The 19,833-nt window shown below is 36.3% G+C and overlaps 10 protein-coding genes across 10 annotated transcripts; 5 read left to right on the forward strand and 5 right to left on the reverse strand.

Moving 5' to 3' along the window:
- The first annotated feature begins 409 nt into the window (after nt 1-409).
- On the forward strand, nt 410-1,881 carry B0P05DRAFT_307237 (uncharacterized protein). The gene is made up of 7 exons (XM_051573493.1): nt 410-600; nt 652-990; nt 1,045-1,225; nt 1,271-1,349; nt 1,399-1,456; nt 1,503-1,571; nt 1,613-1,881. Exons 1-7 carry the CDS (start codon nt 523-525, stop codon nt 1,772-1,774), a joined length of 966 nt encoding a protein of 321 aa, XP_051430160.1. The 5' UTR covers nt 410-522; the 3' UTR covers nt 1,775-1,881.
- A 379-nt stretch (nt 1,882-2,260) lies between these two features.
- B0P05DRAFT_561707 (6,7-dimethyl-8-ribityllumazine synthase) lies at nt 2,261-3,095 on the forward strand (the record flags this gene model as incomplete). Its single annotated transcript, XM_051580504.1, has 2 exons — nt 2,261-2,534; nt 2,581-3,095. Coding segments are annotated over 2 exons (679 nt in total), but the record flags the coding sequence as incomplete, so codon positions are not given.
- Nucleotides 3,096-3,196: 101 nt separating this feature from the next.
- Nucleotides 3,197-4,908, forward strand: B0P05DRAFT_561710 (uncharacterized protein). Its single transcript, XM_051580505.1, has 5 exons — nt 3,197-3,302; nt 3,348-3,398; nt 3,447-3,553; nt 3,598-3,926; nt 3,976-4,908. The coding sequence occupies exons 1-5, from the start codon at nt 3,205-3,207 to the stop codon at nt 4,633-4,635; spliced, it is 1,245 nt and encodes a 414-aa protein (XP_051430162.1). The 5' UTR covers nt 3,197-3,204; the 3' UTR covers nt 4,636-4,908.
- Nucleotides 4,909-5,244: 336 nt separating this feature from the next.
- On the reverse strand, nt 5,245-5,951 carry B0P05DRAFT_561714 (uncharacterized protein). The gene has a single exon (XM_051580506.1). It carries the CDS (start codon nt 5,930-5,932, stop codon nt 5,321-5,323), a length of 612 nt encoding a protein of 203 aa, XP_051430163.1. The 5' UTR covers nt 5,933-5,951; the 3' UTR covers nt 5,245-5,320.
- A 151-nt stretch (nt 5,952-6,102) lies between these two features.
- On the reverse strand, nt 6,103-7,020 carry B0P05DRAFT_561715 (uncharacterized protein). The gene has a single exon (XM_051580507.1). The coding sequence runs from the start codon at nt 6,879-6,881 to the stop codon at nt 6,453-6,455; it is 429 nt and encodes a 142-aa protein (XP_051430164.1). The 5' UTR covers nt 6,882-7,020; the 3' UTR covers nt 6,103-6,452.
- A 2,761-nt stretch (nt 7,021-9,781) lies between these two features.
- B0P05DRAFT_561722 (regulatory subunit of cyclin-dependent kinase) lies at nt 9,782-10,793 on the forward strand. Its single transcript, XM_051580508.1, has 3 exons — nt 9,782-10,191; nt 10,237-10,380; nt 10,428-10,793. The coding sequence occupies exons 1-3, from the start codon at nt 9,900-9,902 to the stop codon at nt 10,691-10,693; spliced, it is 702 nt and encodes a 233-aa protein (XP_051430165.1). The 5' UTR covers nt 9,782-9,899; the 3' UTR covers nt 10,694-10,793.
- Nucleotides 10,774-11,247, reverse strand: B0P05DRAFT_479711 (uncharacterized protein; the record flags this gene model as incomplete). The annotated part of the gene is made up of 2 exons (XM_051575085.1): nt 10,774-10,949; nt 10,983-11,247. The coding sequence occupies 2 exons, from the start codon at nt 11,245-11,247 to the stop codon at nt 10,774-10,776; spliced, it is 441 nt and encodes a 146-aa protein (XP_051430166.1).
- A 137-nt stretch (nt 11,248-11,384) lies between these two features.
- Nucleotides 11,385-12,843, reverse strand: B0P05DRAFT_591682 (uncharacterized protein; the record flags this gene model as incomplete). The annotated part of the gene is made up of 3 exons (XM_051582925.1): nt 11,385-11,594; nt 11,645-12,292; nt 12,343-12,843. The coding sequence occupies 3 exons, from the start codon at nt 12,841-12,843 to the stop codon at nt 11,385-11,387; spliced, it is 1,359 nt and encodes a 452-aa protein (XP_051430167.1).
- Nucleotides 12,844-14,210: 1,367 nt separating this feature from the next.
- B0P05DRAFT_561734 (uncharacterized protein) lies at nt 14,211-16,163 on the forward strand. The gene is made up of 4 exons (XM_051580509.1): nt 14,211-14,230; nt 14,279-14,389; nt 14,446-14,919; nt 14,971-16,163. Exons 2-4 carry the CDS (start codon nt 14,380-14,382, stop codon nt 16,077-16,079), a joined length of 1,593 nt encoding a protein of 530 aa, XP_051430168.1. The 5' UTR covers nt 14,211-14,230; nt 14,279-14,379; the 3' UTR covers nt 16,080-16,163.
- B0P05DRAFT_600349 (uncharacterized protein) lies at nt 16,158-18,182 on the reverse strand (the record flags this gene model as incomplete). Its single annotated transcript, XM_051583226.1, has 2 exons — nt 18,114-18,182; nt 16,158-18,043 (listed from the first exon to the last, which is right to left on the reverse strand). The coding sequence occupies exons 1-2, from the start codon at nt 18,157-18,159 to the stop codon at nt 16,158-16,160; spliced, it is 1,932 nt and encodes a 643-aa protein (XP_051430169.1). The 5' UTR covers nt 18,160-18,182.
- Between the last annotated feature and the right edge of the window lie 1,651 nt (nt 18,183-19,833).

Consider the following 19,833-nt stretch of genomic DNA (forward strand, 5'->3'; position numbering starts at 1 on the left):
CGGCTTGATCTATAACTGAAAATCAGCAAGAGCAGAACTACCTAAGAGCAGATCACCTTTCCGTACAACCATTGCTGCTATGCGCTGATCGAGTATCATCAATGTCGCTTTGAAGAAGCCACCAGCCAAAAAAGTATGAGCAAAAAAAAAAAAAAGGGTAATTTGACAAGCTGTGCAGAAGAAGAGAAAAGTAAACAAAGGGAAGGAGAGAACTGTAGAGAATTTCATCATAGAAGAATTAATTGTAGGGTATGTGGACATTGTGAACGCTACAGCTGAAGGTGCAACTATAGACCATTTTATCAAATTTGAAGACGAGGTTCTTGAGATTATAGATCGAGAAGAAAGCTTGAAAGGTCATTACCAGGCCTTATTGAGCAATTTTAGCACACGCTCTCTAAGAGATTCATGCTTAAAAAAACTAAGGACACACCATAAAATTTATCATTAAAAGGAACCAGAGGATTTCTTTTTCGCTCCTTCTTATTTTTCTTTTATCTGGTTCCTTTTCCAATAAACTGTATGTCATCTCGAATAGACTTGCAAATCACACACGTCGACTATAAGCGTAAAGACCCTGTGTTTTGGATAGACTTTGAGGTATAGGGCTTGTAAGAAATTTAAAAGCTAAGAAAAACTAAAACTTTATAGACAAATCTTGTGAAATACAAACAAAAGCAAAAACGAGTACCACGATACTATTCTGAACTAGAAAAACTTCATGACCATTTATGCTTAACCCTAGACGACGCTCTTATTCCACCTTTGCCAGCATGTCCTAAGCCTCGATTAGATAAGGAAGGTCAAGTAGTGGGCAGGCAATGGTGGTATACGATTCGATTGCCGAATGAAGAAAAGAAACAACATTACAATAACCAAGGTGATAATGCTGTTGAACAAAGGATACAAATATGGTTAAATAGAATAGCGGAACACGAAAGGGCAAAGATGAGTGAAGGACTCAGAGAATTCATTGAATCCGAAGTAGGGGTAGGTAAGTGGATCAAATGCCATTCTTGATCAAGTTTATACAATGTCTTGTAGTTTAGACCGAGTTTGAACAAGGCCATGCTATACAAAACCAGAACAAAGCAGATTGTTATACAAGTATCAGAAGAGGACATGGAACCGGAATTCGGATATTGTTCATCACAACTGAGTGGTTTTGTTCAGCATATGCATCAATTATCAACACGTCTTGATAAATTAGCACAAACACAAACAGGTAAATTATTATCTTACCTGAAAGGAGTCACTTAGTCCTACATAGATGCTGCTCGCTGTTGGCTTAGTTTATCGAATGCCTGGGTTTCTTATGGTGGCATTGAAAGAAACCCAAGCCTGTTTATGTAAGATACCAAGTTACACAAAGCAAGTAAACCTTATCCTTTTTGTTAGTTTATATAAATCAATCGCAAAAGGATATCAGCAGTTATTTAACATTGAAAGATCGCAGGTAGGATTAGGCTCAAGTTAATAGAGTGCTTAATTGCCCTTCTTAGGCACTTGCTTCTAGCGAAACACTAGGAGACGAGCTTGTTTATCAGCAAAGAAATTGTGAATCTGCCAAGGTAAAGCATTTTATTATTTATTGTTGCTTACAAATTGATAGAATGCAATGCAACGAAGAATTAATGCATTATCTGCTTATTTATCAAGTAGAAAATATACAGAATCAAGCTTGAGAAACGTTGAGAGACTAAAGTCATCTATCAATATTGATCGAGATCAAGCAAGTGACGCTATCGCTATTTTGGAAGATGTAAGATCTTGATGCGATGTCTTGTCTGCTAATTTATATGTCTATAGGCTCGAATCAGGGAAAGTGAAAACTTGCAAAAGTTTAAACGAATTGATGCCAATTTAAACCATGATATTGAAAACAATTACAAGCCGAATGCAACACAAGATTTGCTCAAGTCCATCAAAGAATACGCAAAGAGTCAATTGTATCTAGAAAAAAAGAAATTGGCTGTCTTTGAAGAAGTCATTCAATCCCATCATGGACAATAATAGCATTCTTATTCTGATCCCACCTCATTTTTCTAACAAATAAATATACATACCATGTCATGTCATATTTCAGCTGATTTCAATAGACTTACTATAGTAGCCGAGCCAATGAAGCCAAATGCTTTATTTCGCTCCAATAACAGTTCCATCATATTGAACATTAGCTCTAGCCTTCTAGTCATAAATAAGAAGCTGTGAATTCAGAATACTATGCAGTACATGTCTTTCTGACTTAGAAAACATAGCTAATGAGTGACTATCAATTCGATCGTGTCTCTTTTGCTTTCATATATAGACCGCGTATTATTTTCCTCTTTTTTCCTTTTCTCCCAACTAAACAAATGAGTGAAAAAACATTTCAAAAGGGCGTATCTGCACCCAAGGTCAAGTTGGATGGCTCTGGTCTTCGTATTGCTATTGTTCATACACGTTGGAACTATGCTCTTGTTGACCAACTCTATAACAAAGTCTATCAAACCTTGATTGAACGTTATAACGTCAAGCCCGAAAATATTCATACTGTAAGTCAAGCTTGACGCTAGATTTGATTTGACAGCAAACAAATAGGACACTGTTTCTGGTGCCTATGAATTGCCTATGGCTGCCAAGCAATTGATTGACCTCTCTCAAGCTCAAGCTTCTCAAACTGCTAGTGACTTGCTCGGTTCTCCTGCTATCGGTAGTAACACCAAGTCCAACGATCGTAAGACAGGTCCCTTTGATGCTGTTATTTGTATTGGTTTAGTTATCAAGGGCGGAACTGCCCACTTTGAATACATTTGTGATGCTGTCACTCATGGCATTATGCGCGTCCAACTGGATACAGGTGTTCCTGTCATGTTTGGTGTCTTGACTTGTTACAATGATGAACAAGCTATTGCCAGATCCACTACTGAAGAGGGTTTCCATCATGCTGAAGAATGGGCTGCTGCTGCTATTGAAGCAGGCTTAAGAAAGTATCAAAAACTGTAAGATATTTATCTGTATGTACATGTGTTTTTTTCAATAAGAAATAAAGGAATATCATGTCCTAGAACTGTATACAATAAATCTGTAGATCTTCTACTTTCTTTGATTATTAATCATTGTATTATCCAATCAAGTTAACTATTTCCTAATTGGTTTATGCACTTACAAAAGAAGTCTACAGAATAAAAAAAAACCTTTTTTTTTCTTTCTTTTTTTAAAAACATGAACGAAAGCACCCCTCTAGTTGGGTCAAGAAGCTTTAAAGCACCATCTCCATGGTATCCAATTATGACTATGATGCTAGTAGCTTTTTCTGGAGGGTAAGATTCTTTTTGTATGTCTCTCTGCTTACATAAACCGACAAGTGCTTTATTTGCACCTCATGTGCAATTTTATACCGAGATATTCTGTTACATGTAAGAAAAAGAAAAAGGAAAGCAATAGGGTCTTTAAAGACAAAGTAGACATTACAATGGAAAAAATATTCCTATTCAAGATTGTTCGATTCCTCCTGTTCAAAAAATGGTATCAAGGGCCCAGGCAATCATCATGTTTTTGACTTATGCATCAAGTAAGCATTTTCATTCACTTGGTTCATACTCATTTCCAGAGAAGCATTGATCAGCGCAGGATATTACGGTCGTTTATCTGACCGAAAAGGGCGCACATTGGTTTTGCGTATTTCGACTTTAGGCAGTTTATTTTATGTCACTTGTGATTTGTTGACAGCAAAGTACTACAGATCCATCGGCATCTCTTTATTATTCTTAGGACCTTTGGTGCGTGGATTACTAGTAGGCGAAAGTGTACTAATGGCTGCTGTGCAAGCCTATATTGCTGATTGTACTTTGGCTGATTCGAGAACCGTTGTGTTTGCTCGATTAATGGCTAGTTTATTCATTGGATCTGCTATTGGACCCTTTGTCAGCAGTCTTATTCTTAAAGTAAGAAAGAAAAAGAAAGAAGTCAACAAGAGCTGACCATCATTACAAGCATACAGGAAGTCTTGTCTATGTATTTTATATAGCATTTTTTGTTGATCTTGTCAATGTCATTTACACAACATTTCTTATACCAGAATCCTTTGATTTAAGCAGATTTCAAGATCAGCGAAGAGCACCAGTATCATTTTGGCAAAAGTTAAATGTTTTTTCAGCACTTGGTATTATTATTCGCAATCAATCTGCTTCAATGGCGCCTTATGCATTAGTATGGATTGCCCTGGCAGATTTTTTATTGGCACTTGTAAGACGCCCTCCTACGCTCATTTATGCCATGTTGAAATTCAAATGGACCGCTTATGAAGGCAGTCTATATTATACATGTGCCTCTCTGATGAAACTATTGATTATGATTGGTGTATTGCCTTTCTTGTCTAGTCTGTTTAAAAAAGGACGAACGTTTGATATTTGGATGATGAGGATTGGTATTGGTATTGATGCAGTCTGTCTTGCCTTGTCAGGTATTGCAACCAATGTGAAGGTGTTTACAATAGCTGGCATGCTCCAGAGCTTTTCCATGTTGGCACAACCATCTATTCGTGGACTAATTACTACGATGGTCAATCGAAACCAAGTAGGGGAATTGTTGGGTGCGATTGCTATTTTGGATTCTATAGCAAGTAAGCAAAATTTTACATGTAATGAGTGTTGATTTGTGGTAGGCCTTCTTGCTCATTTAGGTATTAATACCTTATATGGTTCGACTGTATCTGCCATGCCAAATTTAACTTTTTTTGTATGTTCATTTATTGCTTCATGCTCATGCTTGGCTGCCTTTCTTGTAAAAAGAAGTGCACCCTCTCTGGATAATGGCGTTGGTTTCCCCTAATATGTTATAGACGTAAACATGTATAGATCATATTTTTCTTGTAAAGAAGGACATTCTATTAATTTATTTCGACATTAAATATGCATTCGAACTAGACTTAAGATCTTGAAAAATAGCTTTTGACAAAAAAAAAACTGTTTGTTTAAAAAGACTGTAAATGCAACCTTGTTTATTAGCTACAAGCAATATCATTTGGAAAGGCGTGCTTGTCTTTTAAGAATAGTGTATGTTTAGCCAGTTTAGAACTTCAAGTGCTGTGGCATGAAATACGGGAGGGCTTTCAAAAGAAAAGAGAAAGGAGGAACAAAGGGGCTCATCCTATTTATATTTTATCATTCCAGGAAAGTACGAATTCATTCGAATGTCAAATGACGAATTATTATGATGAAATCAATGTGCAGCGACCATACAGATTGTCTAACTAGAAATACCTTTTTTTTTTTTTTGTAAACTCTAAACAAGGTAGAAAAGTAATGTTTTTTCTTTTCTTTTATTATGTACATTCTGTTTATGTCTCCACCGCATAAATAGTTGATGTCATTAAAGACGTAATAGTAACAGTGACAGTAGCCGTTGCCGAAACGGAAGCAAGCGTCTTTGATGATGCTGTCAATGTTGTTGATGTTGAACTATTCGTTGTCTGTTCTTCCTCAGAGATCATGGCTTTTCCTAATCCCATAAACACAAATGTGACACCAATAAAGATACCAATAATGATCATTAGCACAGCAGTGGTCCATGCTTTTAGCGTTCTCTTTTGTGGAGTGATTGGACTAGCAGTTGTATAATACCGATCGCATTGTCCTTCTTCATCTTCAATGGCTGTTGATCCAGGCGACAGGTCATGAAATGAATTCTGTGTTGTTTGCTCTTGCTTGTACAATTCAGTGCTTCGTTTATTTTTTAGTCTTTCGAGTATTTTCTGTAAATAATGTATGGGTTTGCAAGATGTTGTGATATGATTCAACGTGACAGAGGTAGGGTTTGTGTTTGTGTTGATTTTTAATGGAGGCAATGATAGTTTTAGATTGTTGTTACTATGGCTATTAATCTCTGGAGGTGGGACAATGGTTGCACTTGAAGATTTTCTTCCGTTATTACATTGATATTTATCTGTCATTTTTACACAGAAAAAAAAATATAGAAAAGAAGAAACAATTTGTTACTTTTAACGCGTTTATTTATCCATACTCAAGTGTGTATAAAAACGTCATACCAAAAGAACTTGTTTACCGAACGACATGAAGCCGGTCTTTGACCGAATAAAAAATACACGTAATTTTAAATGTGACGAAGATCATTTAGAAATAAAGTTTTTCTTTCTCTTTTTTTTAGGTTTAGAGTGGTAGAATTTTGTTTTGCTCTCGATTGTATACACTTCAGAACATGCTCCCCCCTTTTTTTTTTTACTAATAAGATAAAAAAAATAGTTGACAGAGAATAAACATAGAGTTTATCTATCAAAATCCAGGGAAACACATTCGGATTTAATTCAAACAAGATGAGAATGACACCATTTTGTGCTTTGCATGAACAACAAGTTCATTCAAATAATAGATTTACTTAATATCTGTGTACATGCAAGATGTTTGTTTCGATGAATATGATTGGTTCATGCAAGTATAAATGGAGCAAATACTTCAAAAGCGTTTTTGTCGTTTTCCGCCTTGCGTTTCTTTAAAAGCTTCTCGATCGGTTTCTATCGCTAATGGAATGGGTGTTGATGATGACGATGATAACACTAGTGCTTGATTGATTTCCAACGCCATTTTTTTTAGCCTGCGATCCAACTGTCGTGCTTGTGCCATTAATTCATCGTAGGCAATACTTAATTCTCGGTCAACGTCATCCAAATGTTGCTCTGTGGTATCTTTTGTAGCATCAAATGCATTGAGGACGGATTGAAATACAATGTCGAGTGTCTTCCAATCATCAAGTAGGTATCTGAGGTTATTTTCGAGTTTATTTATCACCTTTTCGTATTCAACTGCTCTTTGTTGATAAGACATGAGTTGGTATTGGGAAATAAATAGTGATCTCTCTCTTAAATGATAGCAATAAATAGCCATGTCTATTAAAAAAAGAAAGAGAAAGTGCAAAGTATTTTGTTATCTTGTTTGGCAAAATATAGATTTATATAAAAAAAGAAGACTAAAATGAAGTATTTATAAGAATTGAGGATAGGAGCCAAAAGGTGGCAATTTGATTACATATAGAAAATTCCTTTGATAGAATCAGAGGCAGCTTGCATCTATCGCACATCTAAAGCGGTCACTAAAATAACATTAGCGCAAAAGTAGGACACACAGGTAGTGCATAAAAGGAACAATAACTTGCCATTCTTATCGATCTTCCGATCCCCTTTTTTTTAGAATTATTTGTTAATGTGATTGGTCATTGCATGAATGTTATATATTTGTTGCTTGACGTGTGCGTATACCATGAAGGGCAGTGCTCTCAAATACCTTCTTGTTCACTGTATACACTTAGATTAAGACACGAGGGTTTTTTTCTGCGCAACCAAGTCATCAAAGCCAAATTAGAATAGTTACAGTCAGTAAATTAGCTTTCTTCAAAGATTTTAGGGAATAGAGTAAAATAAAAGATATAAACCAAAGGTAGATATATGTAAATAACGAGTAAGTCAATGCCTTGTGTCTATATCTTTAAGATAGATAAACTTTTTTCCTTTGTTCTGAAGCAAAGTATATGTTCTTAGAAGAGTTCTCTCTATAAGGAAGCCCTAGCAGAAGAAGGCGAGCGAAAAGAAGTAAGTGCTCCTGAAATAAAAAAAATACCTTTTGCGTCTTGACCAGCCCTGTCCGTATGTCGCTTGTGTATGCAACGATGTTTTAACGACATGGAGCATCGAGGAATGAATAAACCACTGCTCGAAATGAATCAGAACACATCTTTAAGCATCTGAATATATTGCTTCTTGGATTACGAGTCAGTTATGGGTTGTTCGTTTAGATGCATACATAAAGAATTAGGCTGCTTCTTCTTTGTTGTCAGTCTATGACAAAACTCGTCACTATAGTTTGCTACTCTTACACTTTATTTTGAAGAAACATTCATTTTCAAACATAATATTACCACCGAAGGATTGACAGCTTGCTGCAGGTGCGAATGTTCACACATATTCCCTATTTTTTTTTAGTCTCTTATATATAAGCATATGCAATAGATCATGTTTATGTAAAAATATGGCAAGTTTTGAAAAGGTACAGATATTTTCATTTTGCCCTTTTGATAACAGACCTTCATTGTTTACTATTTTGCTACAGAGATATTGTTGGCGTCATGAAGCGCCATGTTTAAGGTTTGGTCTTAATATTCGCTGTTTTTTCATTATCTTTTTTCTCCCGTCTGTTGTAAGTCCATGAAGATCTGACTTTTAACCTCCCCGTCATGACATTGTAGCCATGTACACTATTTGCTCTAAAAGTCCTCTACTTTGGCCTCAATCATAGCAAACAGTTGTTTCAATAAGAAAGACAGCATGCAACATAACCACAAAATTGAAGTTAAAAAAACAGATAGCAAAAGTGTTGCAGAAAAAAATAATGTAAGATAAGGTATCCTATCAACAGCCAAGTCCTACCAAAGGTAGATGTATAGTCGGATGATCTTTCAAAAGCTACAAGTCGCTTTCATTAATGGAATAAAGCTATGATTGACCATAGCTATCATCTTCCTAAGGTCTTGAGAGCTGAAGGCCAAGCATTCAACAATTTGAATCTAACCCACATGTCTTACTTTATTTAGACTTTGTGTGTTGTCGTTTATAAGTTCTATAGGACTTGTTTCATGCAAACACTAGATGTTTTATCGAGACGTAGAGAATCCTACTACTTGCTCCACTTGACTCACTGCATCATGCTTCTAAGAAAAAGAACCCTCGATTCTGATTCGCTTGCAGAAAAACTGTAAAAGTACACTATCAAATCCCTCATTCTCGGTTTTTTCTAGTAACTGCTTTTTTAAAAAGAGGACATGATGGATCTGGCTCACAAACTGTAAACGCCCTGAAATTATAATAAAAAAAATAGTAAAGAATTTTGTATACATAAACAAAAAAAAAAAAAAAAAAAAAAAAAAAAAAAAAAAAAAAAAAAAAAAAAAAAAAAAAGAGAAAGAGAAAGAGAAAAGAGTTCAAAGTGTAAAAACACTATAGTATTGTCTTCCTTTGATTCGGTTTTTTGAAAGCAATTCTTCAACCACGTTGGTTGTGATTGTCTCCGAATGCACTTGTTTTTCTTTTTCAACTTGCTGGCATTTGGCTTCGTAAATTTGGACAATGTATCCAAGTTTGATCGTTGTAGCCAAAGAAAAGGCAAATTTATTCATGGCCAAGGGGAAAGCAAAGGTTTTCAGTTCTACCATGGGGTAAAACCTTTCCCCACCAACGAGATCAAATAGAAAGTAAAGTAGGCATCGATGACTTGAACGGACATCACTGCTTCAAGGTGACATCTTTTTATGGCATTCTTTGTATTGTTCATCACAAAAAAACAGCCATTTATCCAATTGCATATAAAAATGAATGTAAAAAAAACATTGTGGAATAAAGTAGAAAGAAGTGCTTTAAGGAAGAACATAAACATTTGTAAAGAAGCTACAGCCAAAGACTATCTTCCACCACAAGTATAGTAATATATATATATATATATATATATATATATATGCTTTTTGTCAAAAAGAAGCTCATAAAGCCTTAATAGATTGCATGGGTGTTGATAATGCACAACATAATGATTGTCTTGATTCAAGATGAAGGACATATTTAAAATGTTTTATCTTTCTTGTTTTTAATGAATCAAGAGCTACAAACATGCTAACAGATTTTCAGTTGATAAACAATAATAAGAGAAATAACATCTATCTATTGATGCTATATTGACGATTGCATTTTCATTTTTCAAAGAGTAATCATCATGCATAAATTAGACGAAACATTTTGAATTTATCTATACCAAGCCTTATTTAAGACATCTTGTTAAGAGTGACAGTCACGGAATCGAATTGTTTTATTGGATAAAACAAGTGAGTCCTTTACAAAGTTATCTTTTTGCTTAAAGCATAGAATGAACAACGACGAGAACCAAAACACGCAGACCAAAAACACAGGATCAGTAAATCATTCAGAGAGAAATGACTATGGCGGTAATCTGATGCCAAAGACGATTCATGAACTTCAAGAGATACAAGCAAGAGGACGCAAGTTGTTGATCAAAAAGAAATATATCAAAAGAAACAGAAATGTATTACCAGAACAGATCAAAAAGACAGAAGAAGAACTTCGACTAGAAAAGATACAAAAGCAAAAAGACATTGATGAGTATTCAAGTCAAATTGTGTATTCAAATTACTATTTTGGTAAACAACTTTTGTATAGAACTATATACTCAATAACTAGGGTAGATGATGAGCATGAATACAAGCATGTTGTTTTACCAAAGAACTTGGCTAATTGGCTACCAAAGCCCCCTAAATTGCTTGAACCTGCACAGTGGATAGAATTGGGCGTATATCAAACATCAGGATGGGAACATTATATGATTTATGGTAAGATAATGTATGTATCTATATGCCTTTATTTATCAATAGCATAGCTCCTGAGCCACACGTATTGTTGTTCAGAAGAGAAAAGAACTATCTAGCTAAATATGGAGACAACAATCCTCAGGTACCTGAGAGTCTAAAAGAACAACACATAAGACAATCTCAAGAATATATTCAAAAACAAAAGCAAAAGTACAAGGAAGCAGAAAGAAAAGCCAAGGTAACAGCAATATCAGACATTCCACCTCAAGAGCATATCCCTGCAGCCAACTATCGACCCATGACTCGCTCATCTACTGCAGCTGGTAAACAATAAACTGTATTTATTTTGTATGTATGTATATATATATATGTGTGTGTGAGGAGGTATCGGTAAGCCATTTTGAAAAGGCAAATTTATACATTCAAGAAATGGCAAACAAGTCCAACAAGACTTGCTAATAATAAAACGCGAAAAAGTCGCCATAAATATTCAGAAAACAATGCTAATAGCTCAGGTGTATCATATGTGCGCATACTTTCTTGTATCTCCAAGATCTCATCATCAGGTGCCTTTAAGGACTCTGTGGAATCTATACGAATCATTGGATTAGTATTCAGACGACGTTGGTTCTCTTCGTGATTCTCAGCTATTCGTTCAATCACATCCTGACTATGCAATTGTTCTGATATCACTTCTTTGACAAGTGGTGCTCCTGATTTGGCAATGAGTGCTTCCACCACTTCATGAATGACGCCTTTTCTTTCTTCTTCAATGTCTGCTTCTTCTAGTGCTGCTTGTGCTAAATCGATAAAACGATCTATGCCCTTCTCATCTTTCTTTGTTTGTTTACCATGACGGCCGCGTAGTGCAGTCTTTGAGGTTGTCATGATGAAAGAAGATGGTATTTATTTTCATGTGACTTTAAATTTCCTTTACGCTGCATTTGCTTGTAATTGATATCATATTGTCATAATGTATGACGAATAACTGTTGTAAAAAAAAAAAGGGTTTTTTTTTATTGGTATTAACTGTGACGCATGCCTAAGCGATTCTTTTCAGATTCGAGTCGAGAATACAAAAGATAAAGTGCCATTTGGTTACTTTCAGGTGTACCAGTAATCGTAACTAATCTCTCGTTTGTGTCTCCATGCGAATCAGCGATTTTAATATGGCTACCACTCAGTTGTCTGATCTCATTGATTTTGCTACCTCCTTTACCAATAATGCAACCCACCTAATCATAATAAGTATATACAAATGCAAATATACATACAAACCACTCACCATTTCATTGGGAATAAAGATCTGTTGAGCTTGTTGAGAAGTGCCCATGCCAGTTAATCCAGTCATGTTCATACCAGCCATGTTCATGCCATAATCTTGTCTTCCGTATCCATTGTTACTACCAGGATAGTAGAACTGATTGCCATTCATAGGTAGCCCACCCATTGGCATGTATCCCATGGCAGCAGCAGCCGCGGCCGCAGCAGCAGCAGCAGCTCCTGGGTGATGATGGTGATGGTGAGCATTGTTAGGTCTCATGCCATTAAATCCATTAGGATTGTTCTGGTTGGCATTGCGCATAGGAATAGGTCGGTAATGAACAAGATTAGGTATAGGGCGATGATCTGGATTATGATCCATAAGAATCTTGGCAATACGTTGAACTGCTTGTTGAACAGCATAAGGAGTGCCTTGAATAGAGACAGTGCGTTCTGTAGAAAGTGGAAGAGGTTCTTCAGAGGCATTGAGGCGAGCACCACTTTCTTCTTGAATTGATTTGATAATGACGCCACCTTTACCAATCAATGTGCCCATTTTACTATCAGGCACAAGGAGTTTGATCAATAATGTATTGTTATCGCCAGTACCGCTTTCTTCTTGTTGCTGTGTGTGTTCTTGTAAAATTTTCTCGCCTATTAGAGCGTATGCCTTGGAGTCTGTTAGTACACAGGGAGAGTCTATGTAGTTATTTCTCTCACCTTAGCAACAGCGACAATAGGTCCTGTGACAGTCAGGATTCTCTCAAATGCACCAGGAACAATCTCGGATATGGTAACGCGGGCATTGGACAATTCACGGATATCACTGACATTTTTACCTCCTCGACCGATAATGACACCTGCATCTTTTGTGCCTACAAGAGAGCGAATGGCAATATTTTCACTGTTGGCTGTACCGCCTTGTTCTCCCCTGATGCCTCCTTCTTCTCCTTCCTCTTCTGCTGCTTGAGCGTGTGCTTCATCATCTGAATTATGCTCCTCCCACTTTTTTCTTCTACAGGGCTTCTCATTGTCTTTTGTCTCTTCAGCGGAAGGAACAAAATGCGGTGCTTTTGTTTCTGGATCAGGTACTGCTAAACGCTTAGGGTGACGATCCTCGTGAGCATCACGTTCATAATCAGAGTCTAATTCTTCATCCTCAAAACGAGGTCTCTTGGATCTATCGATAGGTGAGCCGGCGTTGTTTTCGTTATCTGACATCTATTAATCACTGTTATTTATGAAGTCTTGTTATTTTGCATGCCAATATACCTTCAATATGGTATTGTACGTATATATATATATATATATATATATAGAAAGATTTATAGCTTTTTGAGTATGAGGTAGAAAAGAGAAAAAAAGGTGGTTATATAGGATAGGTTGTGTAAATGTGTTCTGGGAAAAATGAAGTGTAAGGATTTACGTGTACAGATAAGAAAATGTAAAAAAAAAAGGAAAACTTTTTCTAAACAACAAGAATAAGCATACTACTGCTATCCTTGTTCTTTAGGGCTTGCACAAACATTATATATAATAAAAAAAAATTAAAATAAATACCAGTGTTATTAGGGAGTGGGGAACTACTAATTTTTTTCCAGTTCGTATGTTATTTGGCTGTTGTGAAAATAATGGACTGCTATGCCAGGGTTATTTCTTGAAGTGACGAAAAAAGAAGAAAAAAGAATGAGATGATACTCCAGTCAAAAAAAAACAGAAAAAATCAGTGATACGTGACTCGTATTTTCTTTGATGCAATGAATGCTTCAAGTGTTGTAAAGACCATGGCAATGTCTATTTATACTAGTTGTTCCACAGAAATTACATCAAAATCAGTGCCTTATTCTCAGAAGAGTGTAGCATGTGGTAGATATGTAGATTGTCCGATAATATGCGTTTATTTCATACATACCCTTCAAAAGCTTGTTTTTTTATCTGGCATAGGCAGCATAGCATTCAGAATTTTAGTGTGTGGGATACATGCAATGATTTCATGCTTGTGTATATCTTTATTTACTAAAGAGCAAATAAAACACAGTAGGCATTGACATGGATATCTTTCTCTTTGGTTATTGAAGCACGAGTGTATCTTTTATGACATAGAAAGGCTGATCATTTGGATTGTTTCAAAAAGTCTGTAGAAACCGACGAGCAATTTTTTATGCCATGTTTTTTCCTTGATAAAATGATTGAATTAGTTTTAGATTTTTTTATGCGTAGTAAAACCATCTTATTCAGTTTTTCTCGTCTCTTTTTTTCATTTCTTTTTTATCTTCTTCCTTTTTTTCTTGTGTTATCATTATAGGGTAAGTTAGTCCACATGGGAATGTGCGACCATGCGTTTAACGTTATGGTCGGAAGTCAATTTGTCGAGAACAATAGAATTCATTTACAGCCTTTCCTTTCTCTTTCTTTTTTATTTTTTCGTATTTTTTCGTATTTTTTCCTCTTTTTGATGAAGCACCGAGTTTATGACTTGACCTCTCCGGCCTCTCTTTTTTTTTTTTTTTTTTTTTTTTTTGATAATGCTAATTCTCTTTTCTTTTGTTTTTGATAGGAATTAAGAAAAAACCAACCAAAAAAAAAAACCCCCCCAAGACAATCATTGGTAAGACAATCTATCAACTGTCTGTCAAAAAAATATAAACTAAATAAGATTAATTTAGTTACAATCATTTGCACTCATTTTACTTTCTCTTTTATTTTTTCCCCCTCTTTTCCTTTTTCTTTCTAACTTGAACGAAGCTTCAAGTGGCCATGTCACAAAGTAATGTAAATATGGTCTGAGTATACGAGATGCTCAACCCACTCACATTTTTATAGGTTTCGATTTACCACCAAATCAACCTCCAGCAAACAATAATGATAATGATATCAGATCAATCCCTCAGACGAGTACAAATCAATTCAAACCACCACGTATATTAGATTATGGACCATTTCAAGGCCAAGAGGGAGATACGTTTCATATTAATTTTACATTACAACAAAGCTTGGACCCTTCCTATGCACTCAGAATAGCTTTTGATTCTTGTTTCACAACGTGTCATTTTTCAGTCAATCCGGTTACTCAAGTTGTCACCCTTCATACAACAGTGCCAAACTCAAATGTACTTACTTGCACTGATCTCTCACGAGTGCCTGTCTATCTTATTGTTATGCAACAGGAAGATCAAAAGATTATTGATAGTTGGCTTGTTGGCTATTTTTCATACTATTCAAGAAAACGAGCATCTACAGAATATGGACAGGTAGGTAGTGCTGGACTTAATGAAGAAACAAAGCGCTCTAGATCAGGTAAAGAAAAAAAAAACGAAAATAGATAGATTTCTTATACAGTTCATATAGATCACTTGCAACAACCATCCTATACGATTGCACCTAGCTATTCTTCATCGTCATCCAACACAGGCTATTATGGACTTCAGCATGCTCCATACGTAGGTTTGCCTCCTACACAACCATCGCCTAGACAGCGAGAATATTTTGAAGACCCTACTTTATTAAGCTATTATCGATCAAATGATCCTACAAGTAATTTCGAATCACCTTATGGTGATACAGCGTCTAGCTTCATGGGTGCAAGCGGAAGCGCGGCCCCCATGTTGGCTACGCAGACTCAGCCTTCAGTACCTCCCACACAACCTCAAAGCACACCTCAAGAAGCCTATAACTTGATGCCAATCTTAGACACTGCTTCCATATCGCAGCAACATCCGCCTTCCTTGCCATCTTCTTCTACCCTTCTTCCATCACCTACTTCTAATCTACAAATGAAACCTATTCAACCACCATTATCTTCGTCTTCAAGCGAACCTTATCCTTCTTCTATTTCACCTACATCGACTGGCGCCAATCCTTTTGCTAATCTTTTGAACAAAGCCAATCTTCGTATTGAAGGCAATCTAGAAGACATGCTCAAATACTGGACAGCTGAGGAATGGGAAAACCAACGTCGTCTTGTTCAATTCTGGCGAAGACAAGAAGGTAATGAAGTGACTTGTAAGTTTGATAAGTTTACACTTCCCCTTGAAAAATCCAAGCAGCCTGATATGAACAAGATCATCGTTGTCTCTTGCATCTATTGGAAAGAAAAAGATGATTACTTTATCACTTCAGTGGATTGTATCTATCTTTTGGAAAACTTGATTGGTGTCAAATTTACAGTGGAAGAAAAGAACAGGATTCGAAGAAATCTAGAGGGTTATAGACCATTGACAGTGAGCAAGATGAAGCCTGAGTCTGCTGATTTCTTCAAGTTAATTATGGGGTTTCCTAACCCGAAGCCAAGGAATATTGAAAAGGATGTCAAGGTGTTTCCCTGGACAACCTTGGGTGTCGCCCTGAAAAAGATTATCAGTAAATATACGGCAAGCTACAGTAGTACAGCTAGTGTCAATTACGATGTCTTAAGTTCTACTACAGCAAGTGGCGAATACAGTCAACAGCAACAATAATATTAATATGTACATCATTTACTTTATAATATTCTAATATTTAATTAATAATAACTATGATACAATGAAGAAAGATATTTACAGATTATGCTTAGATGTGTTCATGTAACCATTAATGGCTTTTTTGATGTGGATAAGATATGGTGCTTGAGAAGCAAAAGGATAGCTGGAATCGTCGCCCATACAACGTAATTTGTCATACAGGACACGAGACAATACATCATGGTTTTGCTCAGCTCTTTTTCGTATTGGTATATTTGCTGAAGTAGACAATAGCTTAAGCACATCAACACACATGGTGATCCAATGGATTTCAATTGCACAAGGTAGTAAAGCATTCATGGCTTTATAGATCTGAGTGATAGCATCTGAGCAGATAGAGACAATAATAAGCGCACGATCGCCATCAATGCGACCAAATGCAGCACCTGTCAAATCTGTTTCTTGAGGTTGCTCCATGACTTTAGAATGCAATGACATCCAGTAAATATAGTAATTGAGATTACAACGTAAAATACAAGGGTCTTGACATGTTTCAACTACTGCTGAATCAATTAGACGATAAGGACTTGTAGCCAATCTGACCCGTGGTGCTGTTGCTTCCCATACACTGAGAAGGTTGCGTTCTAATTGTTGGATTATGTTTGAAGGGATAGCTTCTACCACACCTGCCATTAAGCGAAGTGCACTGCCTTCCTTTTCATTAAGATCAGCACTTGGGGATACAATCAAACGACATACAGTCTGAAAAGCGAGCACAGAGTTGACAAGTCGATCATCTGAGGCTTCGCAGGGTAATACGCTCGGTAGGCCCACATCAGGGTGTTGTGTGATATGTGAAAAGTCTTTAGCATTATCATATATCATGTGTAGTGTTACTTCAATATATCGCACAAGATAGTAAACTCGCTTAAATGCTTCTGCTTTGATGATATCTTCTGATGTTCTTATGTTGCGTTTATCCATATAAGTCGATCGTAATTGAGTCATCATTTGCCAGCAAATGCTTGCTTGAAATCGACCTTCGACGCCCTTGAGTGCATGAAGACTGCTGAAAACAAGAATATGAAGCGAGAGGCACGTATCCAACGTGGGTTCAGCTTCAAACAATGTTTCCTTTAGCATTTCCTTCGCTTCTAAACGACATATTTCTGCAAATTGAGAGCGTGTAAATGTAAATCCCGACATGTTGACATGGACACAAGGCGAGTGTGCGACCATGGCAACCACAGCAGTGGCTAGTAATGAATCTGGATTCTCGCAAAGAAGAGGATAGTAATAAGAATGAATCAGGAATGGGTTGACTAGGCCTTGGCAGTTGAAATAAATACGAATCATGGACAATTTTAGACTACGAATCTGTCGATGAACATTAGGCCCAAATCCATCCAAAAGAGACTCGGTTGTCTGGGCAACTTGCGTGGCAGTGACTGCTGAGAACAAGGGCCGAAACATCCGTTCGTAGCCCAAGGATTGAAATGTTAATGGCACAACTTGTCTGCCGTCCAATTCAGACAGAGAGTGGTTAATTGAAAACTTGCCTTCATTGACAAATACGCCGAATGCTTCTTGTAAGAAACTGGCAAGGTCTGCCATGGATCGAATATTGGTTTGTAAGTGAATACCATGTTGATTACTGGAAATAGTGAGTGCCCAGCGTGTATGGCTAGAAGAAGGCAATGTCTGTATTGCTTGACATTTATTTGGATCAGTGCATTTGCATTCGTTGTTGGCGATATTTTTTAACCGAGAAAGTTCAAGTTGAATATTTTCAGTTTCGTCTTCTAGTGTCCAAATAGCCTCGTATAGCTTATTACGTTTTGAAGTTGAGATGGCTGGTTTGTAAGGGCGGTTAGGTTTCTCTGTTATCTTAAAAATACAGTCGAGATCGAGTTTGTGGCAGCGTTCGCAAGTTGAGTTATCATAGCTGACGCACTTGCGCCTGTGCATACGACAGTTTTCACCTAAAAAAATAAAGAATTACAAGTGAGTATGGAATATGATATTTTTGCCAAGAAAGCAGAATTGATTTACATGGCTTATTTCGTCTTGGGCGAACTCTTGGCTCTTCCTTCATCATAGTCTAGTGACAAGTGGAGAAAGAATAAGAGAGAGAGAGAAAAAAAGATTCCAAAAAATCTGTTTGTCTTTAATAAGGCAAGCACAATGCGTTTATAGCTCCGCATTTTGCTTCCTTTCGGAATCTGTACTACATGCTTTGTGTTCTACAAATGAGAAACCAAAAAAAGAAGCAAAATTTTTCTAAGATATAGAAAAAAGGAAACATTTGATTGTCTTGAATCTGACATAGAGTATCAGACATCCCAATGTGCACGATCTATCTAGCAGTCCACTAGGTTTTTTATATAGGTAAAGTCCTTTGTTGATCTAGTATTCAGACAGACGCAAAGTATCAGACATACCAATGTGCCTGGGCTATCTATAGTCCAATTATATCGACTCAGCTGTCGGAAATTGGGGTCCATGCCAGGTCCGTTAATAAAGTCATACATATTGCTTGTATCTTTAATCATTTATTTCACTTATCTACTGCTATATCACAAAATTCAAACTCTCCACTAACACAGAAGTGTATTAATTTGTGAATCCAAAGTATTATATACAAGATAGTCTCAATTGAACACACAGTCTAAATAGACTACAATTGCTCAAGTCAGATTGATAATGGAGGAAAACCAATTAGTGAGTTTTTGTCGAGGAAGAGATGGCAGTGAAGGAGAAATTTATAGGCAGATGAGGGAAGCATAGAGTCAAGGGAATCTCATGGTAAGTGGTTGCGCATATTTCTCATGCGGAGCATACATAACTCAGGGAGATCAAAGGATGGGAGGTGCTTTAGATCAAATAGGCCTGGATGAATAAAGGAGCCGCCAACTCTGTTGTAAACCTTTTTTTTATTTGTATTAAATCAAAATTGGCATTATTTTTTCCAATCATCATATTGGCAAAGGCAAAATTTTAGTTGAAAAAGCAAGTCTGTTTGCAATGAATATTAATACTTCTGCAATCATGACCGAGTCCCTGGCATACTGTGTCTATCACTGTAATTCTCACCTGTGTCACCGTCTTACTTTTAGAACCACATGCAAACTTAATTAACTTTATCATCATTGTTGCGCTTGCGGTTCTTGGTCAATTCTACAAAATTAAATATGTGTTTATACTATCAGGCAGAAATTCTTATAGTAGTCTTACGCAGGCATTAACTCCTAACCTATGTAAGTTTGATATAAAATGACAAAAACATGCGGCCTTTCTTTTCTTTTGCTCCTTAGTTTTATGATCTTGAAAACAATTTTTTAAGGCTGAAAGAGTTAGATTATAGTTGTTTTGATAAAGCATGCACCAAGTTTTTGGATGATCAAAGATTCGGATACAATACGCAAAGTTCAATACAAAGCATCAACGACAAACTGGGAAACTATTTTCCGCATAGTTTATTCCATTTCTTTTTTCAACAAATATCACTAGTGTATACTCCCTTTTTTCTTGCTCTTTCTTTATTGCAATGCTCACATTATTCTTGTGTGTAGCTTTTTTGTTATTGCCTGTCAATGCGATTCCCAAATTTCATACAGGTAAAAGATATTATGCAAGAATTTAAGTATGCTTAACCTTATCACTTTCATAGTAAATGATCATTTCAACAATGGAACAACATGTCCTTTGATGACAAAGTCGAATGTACTTTGTCCTATTTTGTGTGTCACAGATCATATACTATGTCCTAAAG

The sequence above is a fragment of the Gilbertella persicaria genome (genome assembly GCF_025201335.1).
Source record: "Gilbertella persicaria strain CBS 190.32 chromosome Unknown B0P05scaffold_62, whole genome shotgun sequence".
Lineage (NCBI taxonomy): Eukaryota > Fungi > Mucoromycota > Mucoromycetes > Mucorales > Choanephoraceae > Gilbertella > Gilbertella persicaria.